This window comes from Diospyros lotus, chromosome 14 (genome assembly GCF_014633365.1).
Source record: "Diospyros lotus cultivar Yz01 chromosome 14, ASM1463336v1, whole genome shotgun sequence".
NCBI classification, from domain to species: Eukaryota; Viridiplantae; Streptophyta; class Magnoliopsida; order Ericales; family Ebenaceae; genus Diospyros; species Diospyros lotus.
In genome coordinates, this window is record NC_068351.1 from 16,025,318 (window position 1) to 16,047,575 (window position 22,258).

At 35.4% G+C, this 22,258-nt stretch overlaps 2 protein-coding genes across 2 annotated transcripts; one reads left to right on the forward strand and one right to left on the reverse strand.

Annotated features, from left to right (window-relative positions):
- Window positions 1–2,845: 2,845 nt before the first annotated feature.
- Window positions 2,846–4,919, reverse strand: LOC127790918 (uncharacterized). The gene is made up of 3 exons (XM_052320649.1): window positions 4,409–4,919; window positions 3,312–3,461; window positions 2,846–3,210 (listed from the first exon to the last, which is right to left on the reverse strand). The coding sequence occupies exons 1-3, from the start codon at window positions 4,917–4,919 to the stop codon at window positions 2,846–2,848; spliced, it is 1,026 nt and encodes a 341-aa protein (XP_052176609.1).
- Window positions 4,920–14,506: 9,587 nt separating this feature from the next.
- Window positions 14,507–15,611, forward strand: LOC127790382 (protein LURP-one-related 5-like). Its single transcript, XM_052319879.1, has 2 exons — window positions 14,507–14,866; window positions 14,986–15,611. Exons 1-2 carry the CDS (start codon window positions 14,642–14,644, stop codon window positions 15,421–15,423), a joined length of 663 nt encoding a protein of 220 aa, XP_052175839.1. The 5' UTR covers window positions 14,507–14,641; the 3' UTR covers window positions 15,424–15,611.
- The last annotated feature ends 6,647 nt before the right edge of the window (window positions 15,612–22,258 follow it).

Genomic DNA, 22,258 nt, shown 5'->3' on the forward strand with positions numbered 1-22,258 from the left:
AGTAGTTGAGCCTACTCAAAAGCTATAAAGGTAAAAAATTGTGTTTGCCAAAAATTTTTGATGAGGAACCAAGATAGTGTGGATTAGGCTTTAAAGTTGAATCACTCTAAATCTTTTTTGTTGCATTCTTACTTTATTTCTATTCTTTAAAAGTTTTTTTTAAGGGTAAAAAATCTTAATTCACCCTCGCTTAAGCTAATTGTTTCATCACATGTAAAAGGCTTGTAAAAGTTGTAGCTAAGCCTTATAAAAGCTACTATGAAGTTTTCAACTGAGCCTATGAAAGTTATATAAAAGGTTCCAACTGAGCCTGTGAAAAGTTTGGTAAAAGGTTCTAGTTGAGCCTAGTATAAGCTAGATAGTGAGTGCTTGAAAATCCTTAGTGAGCAAAGTAATGGAGTAGGCTAGGTTATGTCGAACTATTATAAATTATGTGTTGTATGTTTTGATTCTCTGTCATTTGATTTTCATATTTTAAGTACTTTCATTTTACATTCACAATATTATTTTCAAAGCTATTATAAAGCAAGAAATAGATTTTGTATAAAAATTATATCAAATTTGAAAAGTTTTAAAATACCCAATTCACTTTCCCCTCTTGAGTGTACACTCTTAGACCTTTAGATAGATTTATCTAAGGAATAAAGCATGAAACACCCTTGAGTGTGTTTTCATGATATAATTTCTTTTTAAAACATGTCCCGTAGAGGCCTTTTTCCAACTCTTACAATTTACATCTTGTTTTCAAAATCTTCATTTGATTGACTTTCTATTTTTATTATTTATTTTTTCTAACTTCACTAGAAATTATTCTCCTATGTGTTTACCTCTAGTAGTCTTGTATTTCCAGCTAAGTTCTTGTATTCAATTTAGTTCATCAAAATGAGATCTTTGTGTGTGCGCTTATTTTCATGGATCAAATATAGTTTAATTCATAACTCATATTAAAAAGTTCAAATATTTGAATCATTTCAAAATACCAAGTTTAAAGGAAAAAGAAAGACTTTTCGAGCATCCTTGCCAAAAAAAACTTTAGAAACCCTTATAATAAAACTTATACATACTTTTAGTGTAGCATATAAAAACACATATAATATTTACAAAACATAACATGCCATAAAAATGAAGAAGCTTTCAAAACCTAGGCTTCAAGAACATCCTTTCATTTTTGAACCGCTTACCATATTTGGAATGTTTGAATATTTTAAGGGATGAATCCAAGTTAGAAAATAAATTTTTTTAAGTGAAAAACCTCCAAAAATAAAATATTTATATAAAATGTGTATATGAAAAAAAAAAATACAAGCTTCTACTTCACGATGTCACTTGTGACAGTATTGACATGCTTCTAAGAGCTTTCTCACTTGACACCCTAAGCACCTCCTGGATGGTCCTCGACCATATCACCTTAGACCTAAGTGGTGTAGAGCAAAATAATATAATCATACATGACCATGGATGCAAATGAAAAACCAAACAAAATAAATTTTTAAAATTAATTTATCATACAACACATAAAAAGCCACAAACTAAGAGTTTGTAGGGGGGAGAACTTTACCTGGGTTCCTTTAGAGAAGATTTTGTTTTCTCCTCCTAGTTTCCCAACTTCTTCTCATTGATCACCTTAATAGAAGTTTCTTCTTTAGTTTTCTCTCTTTTTTTTCTCTATTTTCCCTCCTCTCTTACACTCGTTTCAACTCCCTCAAGTGGGAGACCACCCCTTAATCTCCCATTTATAACACCCTTAATTTTTTTCATAAAGAATTCAATTAACTCAAGAAAATTTTAATTTATTTGTCTTTCGAAACATTCTTTTCTTGTGAAATGTCTTTTGATGTATATGAAAGAAAAAAGAAAGGGGAAGGGAGTCAAAGGAATCAATGGGGGTGCTTAGAGGGGGCTATCCAAGGTAGCCCCCTGGTGCGCAGCAAGCATTGATGGTTGCTACAAGCGGCGAGAACCAGTGGCTCATTGCGTGGGGTACCTTTCATAAGGACTTGCCAGCCCGCTAGCCACCTTGCAAACTATATATAAATGTACATATATTATGCACAATCATGTATGTATAATTTTATGTCATTTGACCCATTCACTGAGCCTATTAATTTTTTTTTAAATGAAGTCCGAACTTATTCCTTTAACCTTCTAAATATTCTAAAAATATTTTGGAATGTTATAGAGCCTTTTTTTTTTTTTTTTATCCAATGATAAATATATAGATCAAAAGGATGTATAAGAAATTACTTGGCATACCCAGAAAGAAATATGGAATGATACACGACTAAAGCTCCATAGCTAGAGTCTCATACTGGACTAAAACATGAAGATACAAGGTGAAGCTTACTTTGTATACAAAGTTTTTAATCATGTTGATGATACACGCGGCTGGGGGCCTAAGGCTCTCAAAAATCAAACGGTTTCTAGCAATCCAAATTTGATAAATGGAGCTGCCCAGGGCTATCCTTTTTGCCTTGCTCTGCCAGGATGAACTGCGAGCCTCCTCCTTTGACCATTTGAGCGTGCTTGCTATAGTGGACATCAATCGGGTGATGCCCAGCCAAGCTTTTATATGGCCCCAAACATCCGAGCTAATCGGGCATTGGAAAAACATATGCTACAAGGACTCCTCAGCCACTCCGCATAGCGGGCAATTCCGATCAATGTCCAAAAAGTGGAGCTTCTCCTTAGTGTGGATCCTATCCTTCGCACGCAGCCATAAAATGAATGAGTGTTTGGGAATCAGACAAGGGTTCCACACGACAAAGGCCCATATCTTCTTATGCCCCTTGGGCCGAAAAAAATCATACGCTGAGGGGAGATCAATGCAATCACCTTGGACAACAGGTTAGCAACCGCAACACTTGCAGTTGGACCCCGCCTCTATGCACAATGCATCCCTGATGGCTAGCAACTTCTTGATAAGGGGGGAGTCGTCTTTCCTAGCCGCCCACTCCCAAACCGAAGAGGAAACAAGATATTGGTGATGGGTCCAGCAGACCCATAGTGAGTCTTTTTTCCCGTGAATGTTCCAGAGCACTTTCACAAGCAAAGCTAAATTCCATCTCCTCAAATCTTTAAGCCCGCCACATTTAGGGTGAAAATTAAATTTCGAGTTCACCATAGCAGCTTTGAGGAATCTCGACAGATACTTGATGCACAGCACAAACAAGAACGGGGAGAGTGGGTTGCCATGCCTGAGCCCCTTCTTGCCTTTGAAAAAGCCACACAAATTGCAATTGATCAAGAAGGAATATGATGGAGAACTGACATACTCCATAACCCATTTAGAGAACATAAGGGAAACCCCAGACCCTCAAGAATCTGCCTTAGAAAACTCCAGCTGATGGAATCATAGGCTTTACGAAGGTCGACTTTGATAAGACAATGCGGAGAAATTCCCTTCTTACTATACTTCTGAAGCAGCTCCTGAGCAAGATGCACATTCTCCGCCACACTCCTACCTTCAACAAACGTAGACTGAGCATGGTCCACAATAGACCCTAATTAGAGATGGCAAAATGGGCCCGGCCCGGGACCGAGCTAGGGCCAACATTTTGCTGGCCCATTTAAGGCCGGGCCGATTTGGCCCGGCCCGCTTGGCTCGGCGGGCCGAGCTGTCCCGCTTGGCCGGCTAATCGGCCACAAACCCCTCCCCTCCCGCCCCCCTCAGCCTCGCCTCTCGCCCTCGCCCTCTTCCTCGCCCTCGCCCTCGCCCTCACCCTCGCCCTCTGTCTCGCCCTCGCCCTCGTCCTCGTCTCGCCCTCGCTCTTGCCCTCGTCTCTCCCTCGCCCGCGCCCCTCACTCTCGCCCTCACTTTCCCTCTGTCTCGCCCTCGCCCTCGCCCGCGCCCCTCGCTCGCCCTCTGTCTCGCCCTCACCCTCACCCGCACCCCTCGCTCGCCCTCTATCTCGCCCTCGCCCGCGCCCCTCGCTCGCCCTCTGTTTCGCCCTCGCCCTCACCCTCGCCTTCGCCCCTCGCTCTCGCCCTCTGTCTCGCCCTCGCCCTCGCTCGCCCGCACCTCTCGCTCTCAGTCTCACCCCTCGCCCTCTCTCGCTCACGCCACCTACCTCTGGGCAAAAAATGGTATCAAACAAAAAAACAAAAAATTTGGGCCGGCCCGTTTGGCCTGCAGGCCCGTGTAGGGTCGGGATAGGGCCAGCAATATGCTGGCCCATTTTTAAGCGGACCAATTTGGCCCGGCTCGCGGGCCACTTGGTGGCGGGCCAGCCCGGCCCGTTTGCCATCTCTAACCCTAATAGGGGGGCCAATCTAGCTGCCAAGACCTTGGAAATCACTTTATATATGACATTATAGCAAGCAATCGGTCTAGACTCCCCAACCGAGGACGCATGCTTGGATTTCAGAATTAACACAATGCATGTATGGTTGAGCTGCTTAAAAAGCATACCAGAAGTAAAGAAATCGTGAACAGCCTCAGTAAACTGGTCGCCCAAAATATGCCAAGACCTCTTAAAGAAACAGAAGGAGAAGCCATCAGGCCTCGGAGACTTATCTTCTCCAATGCTAAAGAGGGCAGATTTAATCTCCTGGCTGGAAATGCAGGAAGAGAGACTGGCAGCCTGCTCCATCGAAATCCTCGGCCCAGCACTTAGCACACTCGAATCGAAAGGCTCACAAGCCTTGGCAGTGCCTAACAAGCCCTCGAAATACCGAACAAACTCATCAGCAACTTGGCCAAGGGAATTGGTCATGGACCCATCCTCTCTAAGCATCGTCAATATATGATTCCTCTTCGAGTTCCTTCTCACAATTGCATGAAAAAGCTTGGAGCATCTGTCACTATACTTGAGATACGAACACTTGGCATGCTGGAGTAAGAAAAGCCTTTCCGCCTCCTTCAAGAACATGGTCTTCTTTCTCAACTCAACTTCACTTCTCGCTGTCACTATACAGAGCATATCTTTTTGTCCACACATGTGATTGCTACAACTGGTATCTAAGAATCATGTGCTCTTCTTTGTATAGGCAGCGTTGCATGTCAATAGCAAAGTCTCAAACTATGTTTACAACATTAGCTTGATTACCCTGATAATTTGACCACTTGGATCAACAATATGTTTTTATTGTTCATATTTTCTACATTTATAACACTAAATATCAATTTTATCTTGTTTGTAATTATAATAAGAGTTACCTCCTCCTTTTGTTTAACCAGATTTATCACATGAATTGTTGTTTCTTTTGCGTCTTCTATAGCCAGACTCAACCTTGATTATTCAATTGCCTCTTTTAATTGGGATCACCATTATTTTGATCATCTTGTCCTTTACTCTGCAAAACTTAATTCCTCAACTAACTTTTCATTCTTTCATTAATTCTATCTACGTGATTTTCAATAATAACTTGCAATTCTGGAGTCATCATCTTGTTCATGTCTCCATGATGGAAGTCACCACATAATGGCATGGTTTGAAGAATTTTGTGAACAATAGCTTTGCTTCAATCTTTTCTTGGGATTACCGCTCTTACGCAGTTCTCTGCCGTTCGTGCCCTCAATTTTGGTAGAGAAAATAAATCACAAATGAGCCTTAATTTGGCCCTTAGCTAAACCGAGTATCGAAGTCGTGACCTACCGGTACTAATCCCAGTATATCACTTGGCTGTCATTTGACATATGCTCTAGAGCTGTTTTCAATCTTTTCACCATATATAAACTCGTATCTTGTTAACCAAATCTATCAATTGTGAAAATATTGTTGTATTATCTTCGTTTTGGAGATCTCACAAAGGTAGGATTCTCTTTCAACAGATTGTAAATAGTTTGGACTTTCGGCTTTTGTCAACTCCTTTATACGCCAACTTCAAAACATCCTAAGGTTCTTTTGAAGTTGTGACATTGAGAAACTTTTCAAAAACTAAATAATCAACTCCTTGATGGATCTGTGACAACACTTACTGATCTTTGTGGTTACTATTATTTTCATCACTTGTTTTTTAAAAAGATTATATATGAGCCTTCCAGGGCTGGCCTATGCCTTGAGCCAGCCCTGGAGCCTTCAAATGTGCGGCCATCAATGTTTGCCAATAACTATAATCGATTTAATTTGTCATACAACGTTGGATCGGACCAAATAATTAATAATGTAATTGGTCACCATGTATTAAAAATTGAGCTTTCATACAAAATAAGAAACTTAAATAAAGTTGGTGCAAAAATATTTATCTTAAATGAAAATGAATGAATCACAGACCAAGACTTGGGCTCTGACGCAATTCTAGGATCAAATCTCAAAATACCCACATGCAATTAATTCTAGGACAAATAATACGTGCTATGGAGAGCTTGAGAAGAATGCAAGTCGTGGTTATCTTCCTTTCCTTCGTAAAGACTTCCATAATGTTTTTAGCAAGTTCCAAAGGGTGCATTATGAGAATGATGTGATGGACCTTTTGCCACATTGTAAGAGTCCCAAAGAAAAATATTCTAAGTTCCAATACGCTTATACGCTTGATGAAGAGAGAAAGCTAGAACACATATCTGGTCTCCATCTTATTGTTTTGCTTGGTACCAAAAATATGGAGATGTTTATTATTTGACACAACCTACAAGGTAAACTCTTATAACATGTCTTTTGGGATCTTTGTTGGTGTGGATAACTATGTGAGGACAATACATTGTTTGGTTGTGCTCTTCTTCGCAATGAAACAACTAAAGCATTTCAATGGTTAAAAGGTAAATATATTTTCACCCTTCAAATTTAAATTTTAGCAGTCATAAATCTTAATTATCATGATCTCTTTTTTAGTAGATTGTGGTAAAGTTTTTTTTTTTTTTTTTTTTTTTAGCTTATTGGCAAATTTTTGTAAAGTTGATGAAAAAGCCACCTAAGACAATATTAACTGATCAAAATCCATGAATGAGTGAAGCCATTGCCAAAGAAATGCTATGCACAAAACATAGCTTTTGCATATGGCACATCACTACAAAATTTTTACTTCTGTTCTTAGAGATCACTATTCTAGTTGGTGTTTTGATTTTTATAAGTTACACAAGTTAGATGATCCTCAAGAGTTTGAGCGTCAATGGCCTGATCTTGTCATTGCAAAGTATTGCTTACATGAAAAAAAGCATGTGATTGGTATATACCAAATCAAGCAATTCTAGGTATCGTCCTATCTTATTGTGTACTTCTTTGCTGGCAACTACAAGAAGATCTAAAAGTATAAACGCTTTTGTCAAGCGATGTATATCTTTTAATGCATGTTTATGCCAATTTATAAAACATGTTATGTTTTTCCCACTCATTGCATGCCTAGTCAATTCACCTATAAATTGAAATGCTTTGTAAATAGAGAACTTATTTATGTTCATATAATTAACACTCCAATAACCATATAAAATTTGCACCTTGGAATTTTTTAAGTGCTATTAATTAGTATGATTGAAACCTTTTTGTAGGCATCACTGTGGTATTTATACACTACACATTGGTTTGTCTTAATATATTATTTCCTTATTTATACTACTAATCTATTTTCTCTAATTTTGAATTCTGAATTGGTGGATTGATCTTATTATTGAAGATGTTAAGCAATCATAGCTTCGTGACACTATGTTGGAGATTTATAGGGGATTTTCCTTGAGAACCATGTTACCATATATAGAGGAGCAAGCACATATAGTGTGTTGACACTATTTTCTTTCAAGAAATTTCAGGTGGAGTTTGGGAGAGCGATCCAATATATGGTTCGTGAAGAAAGTAATGTAGGGTTCATAGTGCAACACCATAAGGAGTGATCTGGTCAAAAGCACAAAGTCATTTGGAACGACAAGGAGGCCAATTGTAGATGCAAACACCTTGAATTTATTGAAATTCTTTTTCGTCACACATTAAAAGTGTTTCTCCACAAAGATTGTTTTGAAATTCTTGTCAAATACTTATCAAAGTGTTGGAGCTGTGAAGAATCCCAATGTGTGGTAGGATTACAAAGGACGAAAGAAAGGTGGCAAGGAATTTGGAAAGCAAATGAAGACTTGTAGGCTATGCAAGTGCATCAGTCATAATATTACAACATTTCCAAAGAATGAGAATTTTATTTGATTTTCTTTATGGTCTCTTAAAAGCATAATATATATAGATTTGGTCACCTAGCAAGGCCGAAAGATAAAGTCCAGTTTGACTCAGTGAGCTTTAGGTTAATAAATCACATGCCTTAAATTCATTTGTCTTGAAATTAAGCATCAAGTAGGACCCAAAAAATGAAGTCCAACCAAACCTGGCAGATTTTAGGTTTTTAGTATGAAATCAAGCATCAATCTGACCAATTGGACTCTCCTTTATAAAGTGAAGTGGTTGGAATAAAACCAACCAGGTCTTGTAACCTTCTTGCTTTATTAGGAAGGCACATCCCAAGTCCGTACGATAAGATAAAAATTTCATTCAATGCTAGAGCTTGCACAAAAGAACGAGACAGATAGGAAAGAAAGGGACGGTAAGGTGACAGAGAATAAGTGTTTAATTGGTTAGAAAATTTAAAGATGTTGCATGCATGGGTGGTGGGTTTTGAGTATGAAAAGTTATATATAAGTAGTATAGTATTGTCCTAATAAATGGTTGTGTTATTTGTATAGTTAGTGTGTTAAAAACAAAGTAGAGAAATAATTAGTGGAGGTGGTTGAAGTGAGATCAAGGCTAATACATAAACCTGTCCCCAGGGGCATAGGTTAGAAAAACCCATTCATTAATTCATGGTTTTTTTTTTTTTTTTTTTGGCATGAAATTTATCTATCCTTTTGGAAAAAAATAAAAATTTGTTCTAAAATGAAAAATACAAAAAAAAAAAAAAGTAATATTTCTTGATGGTATACCCTTTAAGGTCAAAATACATTAAAAACATTGTTTTAACTTTTAAATGTGTGGATTCTTTAATGTTAATTATAGATAGATATGTGAATGTATGTTATAAATTAATTTTATTTTAATTTTGATAGTGTGTATGTTGAAGCTAATTCATTGTAATTTGAGTAGTAGGTAGGTGATTGGAAAGGTAGGAGTGTAGTGGGAGCCGTTAGGATAATTTGTGAGCATCATCATATTCATTTCATGTGTATTGCACACAATCTATAGGGAAGATTGCATTGAATTTAAAGGTGCAACCCCGCGTTCAACGATGGCAAAATCTACTCACCAAGCCAAAAAAAAAAAAGAGTTAAATTCAGATTTTTAACTCTAATGAATCTTGCCATAACCAATTTTCTCCGTTAAAAGTTTGGCAAAATTGAAAATCCTCATCACATGTGGCGATTGAAATTTCCCCAACCATTCTCCCCATCTCTCTCATCTTCCCACAATGGCTATCAATGTCGAAAGAGACCGACCAACCACAACAAAGACAAAATTGGCCGAAAAATAGAGAATAAAGAGGCGATAAGAAATAGATCTAAAGAAGACGAGCAAAAAAGACGAATTGCAGTCGTAGTGAAAGACTAAATTGAGTCGACGACCACCAAATCCAACGACAAGTGAAAGCGTCGTTGGCGACGACGAACAGAATGACCGGCAGTGAACCTATTGATATTGTGTATTTATGTATTTTGTTTATTAATTTGTGTATTTGATTATTGAGTTTGTGTATGTGCATATTTGATTATTAATTTTGTATATGTGTATCTAATTATTTTGTATATTTAATTATTGATTTATATATTTAATTATTAATTTTGTATATGTTTGTATTTGATTATTAATTATGTATATGTGTGTATCTTATTATTTTAAATACTTAATTATTCATTTAGAGTATGCGTGTATTTAATTATTTTATGTATTAAGTGTGTATAAAATAAATAATAAATTTTTATAGTAATTAAAATTATATGTAAGGTAAAATAAATAAAATTAAAATTTATTAATAAATAAATAAAATAAGAAGTCAAATAAAGAGAAAAATAATGAGTGTTGTGGGAGGAAGTATAATTTTTTTTAAGTAAATTATTTATAACATAATAAAAAATAAGATAAAGATTAGTGTTAAAGTGAGCTAACCGCATAGAATATATAGATAGGAAAATGCTATTGGTACACCTTTGTGTATATCTTGGGCTACACAAAGGTGTATCAATGACAAAAATATCCCTCTGAGGCGCATAGAGGCGCGTGAGGCGCATGGAGAGGCGCAAGGTATTTTTGTCATTGATACACCTTGTGTAGTTCAAGATGTACAAAAATGATGTACATGTAACATGATTCAGATAGATAACCCTATCCAGTCCACCATTCTTCTTCGGTAATTAAAAAGCAAGAGAAGACCCACAACGTTGAAGTAAAACAGGTTGGGCCCCGGATGAGGCCCAGCAACAAAGAAAAAGGCCCAAAATCCACCGTCCAATCCAACCTCGCTCAACCAAAGATTTCATTTCATGACCCCATCCAACCCCACCCCTCCTCATACCACAATTGACTATAATAATAATAATAAAAAGCTGCTTATACGCATTACGATCATACAAAACGTGTTCATATATATATCATATATACTGTCGAGATGCGGCTCTTCCTTTTTGGGCAACCCCTTAATAATATTATATATTATAATATTCTCTCTCTCTCTCTCTCTCTATATATATATATATTATATATATAAACGCATGTCCAGACATTGCTCTTGAGAACTAATTAATATACCTCTGTGCGTGCAAAGCGATGGCTGCCTCTCAACTTTTTCTTTCTCCAGTTCCCTTATTCGAACTTTAGGGGGGATTTTATTCCATAGACGTAGGGGCAAGTTAATTGAGGTCTCCAGAGCATCACCAGAATCTATATATATATATATATATATTAATTCAAAAGATTATAGAAATACTTTGATTATTTATGCCCATTCATTAATCAAAACTACTAGAAGTAGTGGGCACCGTGTTATACGTAGATTCCATTTTTCAACTTTGATTTGAGAGGACGGGCGGGCGGGCAGAGGTTAATTGTCAAAGGCACGAATATAGGCATTAATTGCAGCCATGAACATATAAAATATGATATTCTTTTGGCTTTTGATTTGATGTATAGTTTCTACTAGTTTTACCAAGGAGATGGACGGACGATTACCAACCATATATTCCTCCCTCCTATATAGATAGAGAGAGAGAGATATATTTTGAATGCGTGGACGGACGGACAGACAGACAGAAAGACAGACAGACAGACAGACTTTCTTTGGCTTTGGGGCAGTGGCAGATTGGTGCCGAGGCTCGTGAGTCTTCTCTTCAGCATCATCATATATGCAAGCATGGCATGCAGATGGATGAGGAGGCTTCGCCTTCTTTGACTCCAAAACCACCTTCATTCGGAACTCTTAATAATATTATTTTGAACACGTATGTACCCACCACTTCCGCATGCTCAAAATTATTATTATTATTATTATTATTATTATTATTATTATTATTATTATTATTATTCATTTCAAAACAGCTGATAATTATTATTATTATTATTATTATTATTATTCATTTCAAAACAACTCATCAGCTGCTTAAAACAAGACCAAAACCAAAACCTCACAAAATTTGTCAACATGCGATGCAACGCAAATGTTGGACTTGGAGGAGCCGTTGTGGGGTTTGCCTCGTGGGTGACAATAAAGATGCGTTTGATAGATATAGAAAATGAGGATAAAATTTAATTTTTATCTAAATTTCAAAAAATTCTATCAAACAGTTTTTTAATTTCATGAAATTTAAATTTCATTTTACTTCAAAAAGTGAATATTTTCCTTGAAATCAAAGAATTGGAATTCCTAGGAATTGGGATGTGAATTGAAATTTCATGAAATTAGAATTTCACCCTCATTTTCCAATTCTATCAAACGCACCCTAAGATTAAATACAAATCATAATTAAACTGCAAAACTTAACGTAAAATACACAAATAAAAAAAAAGTCACAAATAAAAAAAATAAAATATCATGTAATAAATATTGTTAGCATAAAAGTGATATTATCACATTCAAAATATCACTAATATGATATTGGTGCAGCTAATTTTAGAACATTTGACACTTATTTATAGACCTAAAATTATCTATAAATGTACATAGAAAATTCTATCTTGATTGAAAAATAATTCACGAGAATATTTCTCTAAATGAGATAAATTTCACTTAAAATCAAATTTGACAAAATTCTAATTACAATCAAATTCAAAATCATAATCACTGTCATATTAGGAGCCCAATAATAATCTTTACTTCATTAAGTTCATTCAAACTTTAGGAAAAGCCAATCATTTTTAATCAGAGTAAATTTAGCTCACCATATTTTAGGGTTGCCCAAAAATATATAAAAAATTTTGAGTTATCAGGCATATGATAAATACTTATTATTGATAAAAAAAAAAATAATTAGGGAAGAAGATCATTTTATCCTTAAATTTTTAACAATTTGTTTTTCTCTATTTCTCCCTTTCACTAACCAGGATAGATAAGGGAAGAGAAAGAGAGACGATAATAGAAACAAAAAAAAAAAATTATAAATGAGTAGCTACTAATAATAGGCAGTTGCCATTAAGGCCAGCCTTGAAATTTTAGGAACTCTAAGCAAAAATTTTTATGGGGCCTTCTATGACTATATTAAAAATAAAATTAATACGAATAAAAATTTGTTATTATATAAAATTCATAATATTTCACTTTAAATGTATTCCTTTAGCATTTTTAGATGAAAAATTAACAATTAAACTATTATAATTAATTTGTTCCAATATATATTTTTTAATAGACATCATCGTTAATCTATTAGTGTAGATTCACTAATAACAGAGAGATCACAAATACTGAAATATATATATAATTAAATGATAATTTAAAGACTAATAAAAAAATCAAAAAATATACTTGATAAGTCACAACGGGATAATAAAGACGAAAATGAAATCGCTGAAGAGAATGCATAGTTGTGAAATCAGTTGGATTGAAGACCTACGCCTGCGCAGATTGATGGTAGATGCCAATAATAATAGATGGATAAAAAATTAAGAATGAGAGAAACAAAGGAAGACGATGGAGTTGCGACTATTGTCAGTCGCATAGAAATAGTTATGATATAATCATACAAGGGGGAGATTAAGATTAATTAAAAATATATAGAATAGTTGTGAGGGAATGAGTGCCACTACTATGTCTATGAGAAGATGATTGATTATTAATAAAGAAATGTGAGAGATTGAGATTAATTAAAAATTATACTAATGCTTATGGGATTAATTATTGATAAAATAAAAGTGGGAGATTGAGATTAATTAAAATTTTATAATGACTTGAAATGGGTATGCCCCCTAAAGTCTCTTTAATTTTTAAATTTATTATTTTTAATTAATTTAAAATTTAAAAATTAAAATAGGGATGGCCCCCCAAATGGGCATGGGCCTTAGGCAGCTGCCTAAACAACCTATGCCTAGAGCCAACCCTCATTGTCATCCTCGCTCCACAATTATTAATGGTTAGAAGATGAATTGTATTGAAATGGTGGGTTCAATTGACCGTGAACTTAGAAATATTAATGTTCGAAGGTGAACCCACCCTCCTAGTGATGAATCAAATCACCTTTGCTGACTAATTGTCTTATAGTAGAATATATAGAGGGTTCCTACCTCGTTATGGCGATAGACAAAGAGGTTTTGGAACCCCATCAAGAGTTTTACTATAGAACCAAACACGTTTATCGAGCGTCTTACAGAAAGGGGGCAAAAAGACAATATTGCCCCCTCAAACTTTGCAAATTTGGAAAACATTGTCCCTACTCTCTACTCGCTCCTCTCCCATGGCCGCGACTCCTCTGCCTTCTCTTTTTCGCGGCCCCTCGTCGCCTTGTTGCCATTGCCGCCTCTCCTCGCCTCACCGACCGTTGCTGGAAGATGCTGCGACGGTCGGCAAGGCGACGCGAGGTGAGGATAAGTGGCGATGGCAGCGAGGTGACGGAGACGAGGTGACGGAAACGAGGCGACGGCAGCAAGGGGATGGTCGTGAGGTGATGAGGCGCTACGGAGAAGAGAAGGCAACGAAGGCGCAGTCATGGGAGGGGAGCGAGCAGAGCAAGGGTAGGGACAATGCTTTGTAAATTTGCAAAGTTTGAGAGAGCAATTTTATTTTTTCGCCCCCTTTCTGTAAGATTCTCTTTAACCTTCTTGAACTCCCAAGACTTTTTCCCTCAACAAACTCAACCTACCCTACCCTATCTTTTGGGGTTGGGGGGGGGGGGGGTATTTTTTAGTTAATTTATAAATTTTATAAGCAAGAAAACATTAATATATGACATATTTAGGAAAGGTGGTGAATTTCATGTAATTTTGGTTCCGTACGTTGCGTATAAAGTTATGATATTAATTTGATATGAAGGGAGGGAAGGGGAGGTATTGAGATATTTGAGTGACATCGGTTGAATGGGGACCCGAACCCGGGTCCACACTACATTCACATCGCTACCGATTCGACATCACTGTGTGCTCCATCTCGATCTGTCCATCCACTTCTTCTGACTGACTTCACCCACCCGAATTCCGAGAATATTAATAGGCGCCACACGTCCTCTCTTGCCAATGCTGTCTTCCATTCTCACCACATTTTCTCCCCTTTGATCCAAATTTTGCACTCAATTAATCCAGTCCAGTCCGGTCCAGTCCAAGCGATGAAGCCCGCCGTGTTGGTCGACGATGCCTTCATCTTCCAGGAGGAGACCCATCTCACCGCCCTCAAGACCTCTCTCTTCTTCGCCGGCGACGGCTTCACCGTCTACGACTCCAAAGGCCAGCTCGTCTTCCGTGTCGACTCCTACGGCCCCGACGGCCGCGACAAGTCAGAGCTCGTCCTCATGGACGCCTCCGGCCGCTGCCTCCTCACCGTCCGCCGCAAGGTAAACTAATTTAATTATGTAGCTTCTACTTTAGTAGTAAGGTGGGTTGGAGATCTCTCGAATTGGATTGGATTGGAGTGTCTAAGCGCTGCGGTCGGTTCTTAACTTCCCATTTGCAGAGGCCGAGTCTGCATCAACGGTGGGAGGGTTTTTTAGGGGAGAGAGTGGAGGGCCAGAAGCCCATGTTCAGCGTGAGGAGATCGTCGATCATCGGACGGTCGAGCGTGACGGTCGAGGTGTACGGCGGGGGGGAGGAGTACCAGATCGAAGGGTCGTTCGGGCAGAGATGCTGCACGATCACGGAGGTGGCGACGAAGCAACAGGTGGCGGAGATCAGACGCAAAGTGGATGCGTCGTCGAATGTGGTGCTTGGGAAGGACGTCTTCTCGCTGTGTGTAAAACCGGGCTTCGATGCCGCCTTCGCCATGGGCTTGGTGCTGGTGCTTGATCAGATCAACGGTGACTATGAAGATGATGACCTCGTTGTCGATGATTCTTCTGGGACCGAGGTGTTGGGCCCCCATGCTGGCGATCCTATTTCAAACATGCCCTCCTAATTTCCTCCTCTTTTTTTTCCTTCTTCTGAGGGGGGTAGTTGGCCACGTGGAGCTTGTTGATAGGCGAACTGTTTTCGTTTCATTTTTCTTTTCTTTTTGCGTGTTGGGTTGTAGAAGATGATGGTAATGCATGTTCGGTTAGATGTATGCTCCACCTTTATATATATATATATATATAATTAAAATAAGTTTTAAGTGTAATGATAAAATGAATTTTAAATTTATTTTATTTTTGATGTTAGGAGTTATGAATTCAAATTTTATTTACTTAATTCTTAATTTAAAGTAAAATATATTTTAAAAAGTTATTCGAATATTTTGAAGTGTTTACTTATATATAATTATAGAATAAACAGATGAGAATTCATTGTCGCTGTTTCGTTTCTAAAGGGTGCAGTGGTTAAATGCATAAATTAAATTTTACACTATTTTTAAAATTTGTTAAAAAATAAAAATATTTGTAGACCACAATAATTTAAAAATATCTTTAAATTAAGTACTTAAATAAAAAAAAATGAATTATAAATACCTCTTAGAGTTATTTTTATAAAATCATAAGAAATATGATATAAATTCACTCTTTCGGGATTATCGCTATTACGCGGTCTTTCGTCGCTCGTATCCTCAATTTTGATAAAGGAAATCAATCACATGTGAAAATTTTATTTTACTGCGCAAGACAAGAAATTGAATTTATGATCTATTGCTATGAATCTTAATTTATTGTGGTCCAATCACTTGATTTGTAGACTAGAGGTTATAAATTCATCCTTTTGTCAAATTATACTATTATGTTATAGTCAAAAACTCATTAAAAGTCTAAAAGAGTTAGTTTAGACTTGACATTTTAATGGACTTTTACTTATAACACATCATACTTACTTTTCTTTTCTTTTCTTTTCTTTTTTTTCTTTACTTTCTCATAATTACTATTTTACCCTACTAATGTACGGGATAAGATTCAATTTCAAATATATCCTCCTCCTAAAGAACCAACTTTGATGAAATTGTATGAAATTTTTGACACACGTTTATTATTAAAAAACATTAGACACGCTAATTTACTTTTCATTTTATTTCTTTTATTATTTGATTAAAAAATAAAAAAATAAAATTAAAATTAAAAGAATTAATCAACCAAGTAAAACCTAGTGGATTTTGTCTAACGTGTGGTGAAGTCATTTGGGTTCATCGCACAAGGGTCGCAAATAAGTCAAAGTCATTTGCGAACAGTTCGATGTTTGTCTCGATTGCTCATTCGAATTCTTTAGTTAAGGTAAGTGAATCGAATTTGAGTCTAATTTTAAAATTCGATTTGTAAATGAGTCGAAATTGAGTTCAATAAAACTTGGCTCGTTAACTCATGAGCTAATTTGATTAAAGGGTCACAAGTAAGCTTGACTAGAAAGTTCACAAATAGCTCGTGAATAGATTCATTTATAAATACATTAATAAATTTATTCATAATTTTATAAATATATTATTTAACATAAAATTATCAAACTTTAAATTATTATACTAATATCATTGAATTTTATTAAGTTTAATTTTGAGAATGTTTAATGATTAGAAATAAAAGTAAAATTTTAATACACTTTCTCAATTAGAATGTATTGAGATTAATTAACTGATGTGTGATCTTAATAGAGAGTAATTATCATGTAATCGAGTAAGAAAATATTTAATTAGTTGAACAACAAATGTTATACTCGAACTTATTCTTTTAATCAAATAAAACTTAAAAATTCAAGAGATTAATTAGTTATATATTTATTTTATTTGAATATATGATTAAATAGCATTACTCGACTAAATGATATATTAGTCAACTAACTATATCCTTTAATCGGGTAATAAATTTGAATCAAATGACAAGTCTTTGTACTTGTATCATTAATTGACTAAAAAAATATTAATCAAGTAATTCATTTTTTAGTCAAGTAAATATAAATCTTACTCAATTAATAATTATTAATTGACTAAATTAAAATTATGGTCAAGTAAAGTCATATTTTACTTGAGTATCAAAAAGACTTACTTGAGTAATTAAATATTTCACTCGAGTAATACTTAATTTACTTGACTAATATTGCATTAAATTTAAAAAAATTAGATGTTATAGATAGTATTAAATACACATTTCAAGTATTGTATTCACAAGTAAAATTTATAAACTGACACGATTCTACAAAATTTATATTAATTTTATCTAAAATTAATAATAATTCATAATAATTCTATCAAAAATTAACAATAATTCATAATAGTAATTAAAACTACTGTTAATTTTTATGTAGTATTACATCAATATATATAACATTATATATATACAATGGTGCCTTGAAAACATAGTAATTATTTAAAGGATGTGGAAGTTTTTACACATTGTCGAGTAATATGCAAAAGAATAAAAACTTTTACATTTTACATATCATAAATTGCAATTTGTATTAATTAATGTACAATTGAAACATATTAATTGTTAATCAAATTATTAAGTTTCTCAATATAGAATTGGTGTGATTAAGTTTGCTTAATTTTTTTTCAAGTTAGGTTTAACCAAACACACCATATAAATACTTCACTTAGAAATTAAAATGAAACCCTAGGTGAATTGAAGAATGAAGAACCAAAGAAGAAAAGAAGAAAAAAGAGACCAACAAACCCACCGTCGTCGTCGCTATAACCTCCAAGCTCCATCTTGACAATTATTATTGTCTGCTGCCATCACACACCTCTTTCTTTGAAGCTGACCATTGTGGGGTCGTCGCCTGTCGCCATCACTCGTCCACTGCACATCTTCCTCTCTTTCCGCCACCGCTCACTACTATCATACACCCCATTCCCTCTCTGAAGCTGGCCGCTGTGGGGCCATTGCCTACCGCTACCACCCGTTGTTGCACACTTTCCTCCTATGCCAACACTGCACAACCTCTCCCATTTTGCTACCATTGTTATTTTTGATATACTTGTCGAGCTCGAATTGAGCTTTAAGGCTCAAGCTGAGCTCAAGGTTAAGCCTAAAAATTTGCTCACGAGCCGAGCTTGAGCTCAGCGAAACTTAACTCGACTCGATTTGATTGCAACCTTACATGGCACACTAGGTTTATTACAGACGTGTGATAAACAAAGAGAGAATAAAAAGAAGGAGAAGAAAAAGAAAAATATGGGATTGATCTAAGTTTTATCAAATCTAAAATATAAAAAAAAAAGAGAAGAAGAAGAAAGGTTTAATTAAACCCAAATCTAGGTTTCATCAAATCTAGAATATAGAGAAAGAGAACCTAAGAAGAAAAAGTGTTCCAACGGATCCTAAGAAAATAAAAATGAAAAAAAATTGAAAAGAAAAGGCATAAAAGGAATAACTTAGAAAAAAATGAAAATGAAGAAGATGAAGGAGAGAGAGAGAGAGCGCCTTTCAAGTTGTCCTTATTGCCATCGTCATTCCTGACTATTTGAAGAGAAAACAAAATAAATGAGGAATTTGAAAAAAAAAAAAAGGGGAGAAATATAAATAAAAAATAGGAAAAAGCATTTAAATATAAGATCATTTTTTGGTCAATTTTTTATATTTAATTGGGTTAATTAATGATTAGAAAGAAACTATAACATTATATTAAACGTTGAAGGCACTTTTTATATTTTCTTAAATATCATTCTAAACTTAATGGTACGACATGCCCTTTTTTTTTTTATATGTTGAGTTAGCCATGTGGATCTTGTGAATTGGGGAACTAGATGCTTTTGTGTGTATTGGGTACTTCGGTTGTAGCATCTGAAATGTTTGATTGATGCATTATTGTTAAAATCATGATTCAACACATATAATTTTATGATTTTATATATCATGCACCTTCAAACGATGCATAAAATCATGATTCAACATGTATAATTTTATGATTTTATATGTCATGCACTTTCAAAGGATTCAATATGCATATAAAATTAGAATTGAGATAAAATTAGAATGAATTGTGATTCAACTCGATAAAATCATTTAAATTGCACATTTCATAACTACTTTAGCAAATTTAGTTTTGATTCATTGAAATGATAGAGAAGGAAAGATTTATGTCTCTAACTGTTAATTGTGAAGCTCCAAACGGTGTCGTCTCTCTCTGCTGACTGGATGGCCACGTGCAGCAACCGCGTGCTGCCATTTGGCAGCCGCTGGATGCTGCACGTGGCAACCATCAGCTGACCCTCAGCTGGCGCCTGATCATGCTCCCTCATCCTTTGCCCGATCATCTTCTACTCTCCTACTCCTCTGTTGTTTTCTGTTAGGATTATAATCGTGCTTGCACGATTTGATCTGGTCCATTAATCCACACTTTTTTGAGGCGCAATCCCAGCCGCTCTTGATCGCTTTTAATTGCTGCCTCGAGATGTGAACCGATAGAGAGGCAGAAAAGACGAAAGAAAAATCTGAAAGGGGTTTTCTATCGAGTTTGGTTCTTGCGGGTTGAAGGCTCTTGCCTTTGGCTAGGGTTCTCTCTGGTTTGTTCCCTAATTCTTTTCTGTACATGTCTGTATAGCTTTTGTGGTTCGATAGGTTTGCCTTTAATCTGTATTAAGTGATTGATCAGCAGTTTTGTGTTCTCGAACCATTGATTGTTAGAGGGCTTTGTTTGTGAGGGTTTATGAGCGTGTAATCCGATTTTCATCTCATAGTGCAGTGAGCTCTTCTCTCTCGAGCTCAACGTGGATGTAGCCTCAGTTTGAGGTGAACCACGGTAAAAACTCTTGTGTCTCTATTCTTATTTTTTGTTTCTCTGCGTTTATACTTTTGATTCCAGCACTGTGAATGTTTGTTTCCATTCAGACCATCAAATATTTTGTGATTGCTTAAGCAAAACCCTAAGTTTTCTGTCGAGTCTCAACAGTGGTATCAGAGCCACTTTAAGTTCGGCTTCTAGGGTTTTCTGTAAGGCCAATCGTTCTTCAATATCTAGGGTTCTCTGATAGAGTCCGTGTCAGCGGGTGTTTGTTGTATTGATTCATTTCAGTGAATAGAGCCCTTTTAGGTTACCTTCGTGCAATACGAAGATGAACTCTACCCGATTTGAGATCGGTATATTTGATGGAAAAGGAGACTTTGGAAGCTGGAAGAAAAAGATGAGAGTATTACTCTCTCATCCATTGTTGTTAAAATCCCGATTTTACGCGTACGATTTTACGATTCGAAGACACCCAAATGATTCAAATCCCATGTAAAATCTAATTTGGGATAAAATCCTATAAAATCTCGATTTTACATGTACGATTTTACGATTTTACGCTTCATAGATCCCCAAACGATTTTACGATTCAAAGACCTCTATTGATTTAAGTTGTAATTTAGAGGATGCTTCCAACGTCTTAATGTCACATAGCATCTGACATTGGAACCTATACAATAAATTGTTATATTTTGCCTCTAAATTAGAACTTGATTTAACATTGATTACATAAATTCCAATGTCACATAGCATCTAACATTAATTGCATAAGTTCCAATTTACTTGATTTAAATTATAATTTTTACTTGATTTAATATTGATTGCATAAGTAAATCAAGACAAACAAGTAATTAATTAATGGACCACCCAACCTCAAATTGGGATATTACTTGATTTAATCAATGTTAAATCAAGAAAAAATTGCAATCTAAATCTAATGGAAGACATTGAAAGCATCCTCTAAAGAATTTTAAACTATATTTTACCTCTAAATTACCTATATTTTGCCTCTAAATTGCCTATACCAACCTGCTAGTTTTTGAACTATATTTGGGAAGTATCATTTTTTGAATTATAATAAGGAATAATCAAGTTATTAAATAATATTAATTCATTTTCTACAAAATTATATTATTATAAACATATATTTACAAAAATTAAAGGGTATTTTTAATTATCTCTAAAATCTTACGATTTTACGATTCGATTTTACGATCCGATTTTATGGACCCTTTGTCGATCCCACTTAAAATCCCGATTTTAACAACCTTGCTCTCATCATAAAGTGTTTATAGCACTTGAGACAGACGATCGCAAATGGTCAGCAGACCAGCTTGCAAGAACAGAGGAAATCAGGGAGGAAGCCTTTAATCTGATCTTCCTCCATCTAGGTGACAGCGTGATCCGCAAAGTGGATGGTATGACTACTCCCTTAGAGCTATGGAATAAATTAGATGCTTTATTTTCTGTCATTACTGCACCTAACTTAGTATATCTGAAAGGCATGTTATTTAATTATAAAATGAGTACATCTAAGACAATGGATGAGAATATAGATGAATTCACTAAACTTGCATTGCTACTTAGGGGTACTGATCAAGCTTTAGGAGATTCGAGTGAAGCTATGATTTTATTAAATGCATTGCCTGATGATTATGATGTTTTTAAACATGCATTAAGATATACTGGCATAGTACCTACATTAGACCTTGTTATTTCAGGCATTAAGGCTAGAGAACTAGAATTGGGAACATCTAAGAAATCTAGAAATAACCTATTTGTAAAGAGTAAGAATGAGAAAAAACACTTTGCAAATAATAATGATCAAACCATTGGGTCAAGGCAAAAGGGTAAGAAGAAAGATAAAAGGGGTAAGCAAAAATGGAAATGCTATCACTGTGGGAAAGAAGGACACATCAAAAAATACTGTTATGACTTTATTAAGAAACAAAAGCAAGGGGGAATCATAAATGCTAATCCAAATAATTCAAATTGCTTAGCTGAGGTACTTACTGTTTCAAATGTTTCTATTGATAATGAATGGATCATGGATTCCGGTTGTTCTTTTCATATGTGCCCTAACATTGATTGGTTTCAAAAATTTGATAAAAGAGAAT

Excerpts from the sequence above, each read along its gene's own strand:
- LOC127790382 (XM_052319879.1), top strand. The coding sequence starts at position 14,642 with ATGAAGCCCGCCGTGTTGGTCGACGATGCCTTCATCTTCCAGGAGGAG. Across the intron at positions 14,867-14,985 it reads TCCTCACCGTCCGCCGCAAG|AGGCCGAGTCTGCATCAACG; the intron begins GTAAACTAATTT and ends TCCCATTTGCAG.
- LOC127790918 (XM_052320649.1), bottom strand. The coding sequence starts at position 4,919 with ATGCTCTGTATAGTGACAGCGAGAAGTGAAGTTGAGTTGAGAAAGAAG. Across the intron at positions 3,462-4,408 it reads TCACGATTTCTTTACTTCTG|GTAGGAGTGTGGCGGAGAAT; the intron begins GTATGCTTTTTA and ends CGTTTGTTGAAG. Across the intron at positions 3,211-3,311 it reads TCTAAGGCAGATTCTTGAGG|GCAAGAAGGGGCTCAGGCAT; the intron begins GTCTGGGGTTTC and ends GCTTTTTCAAAG.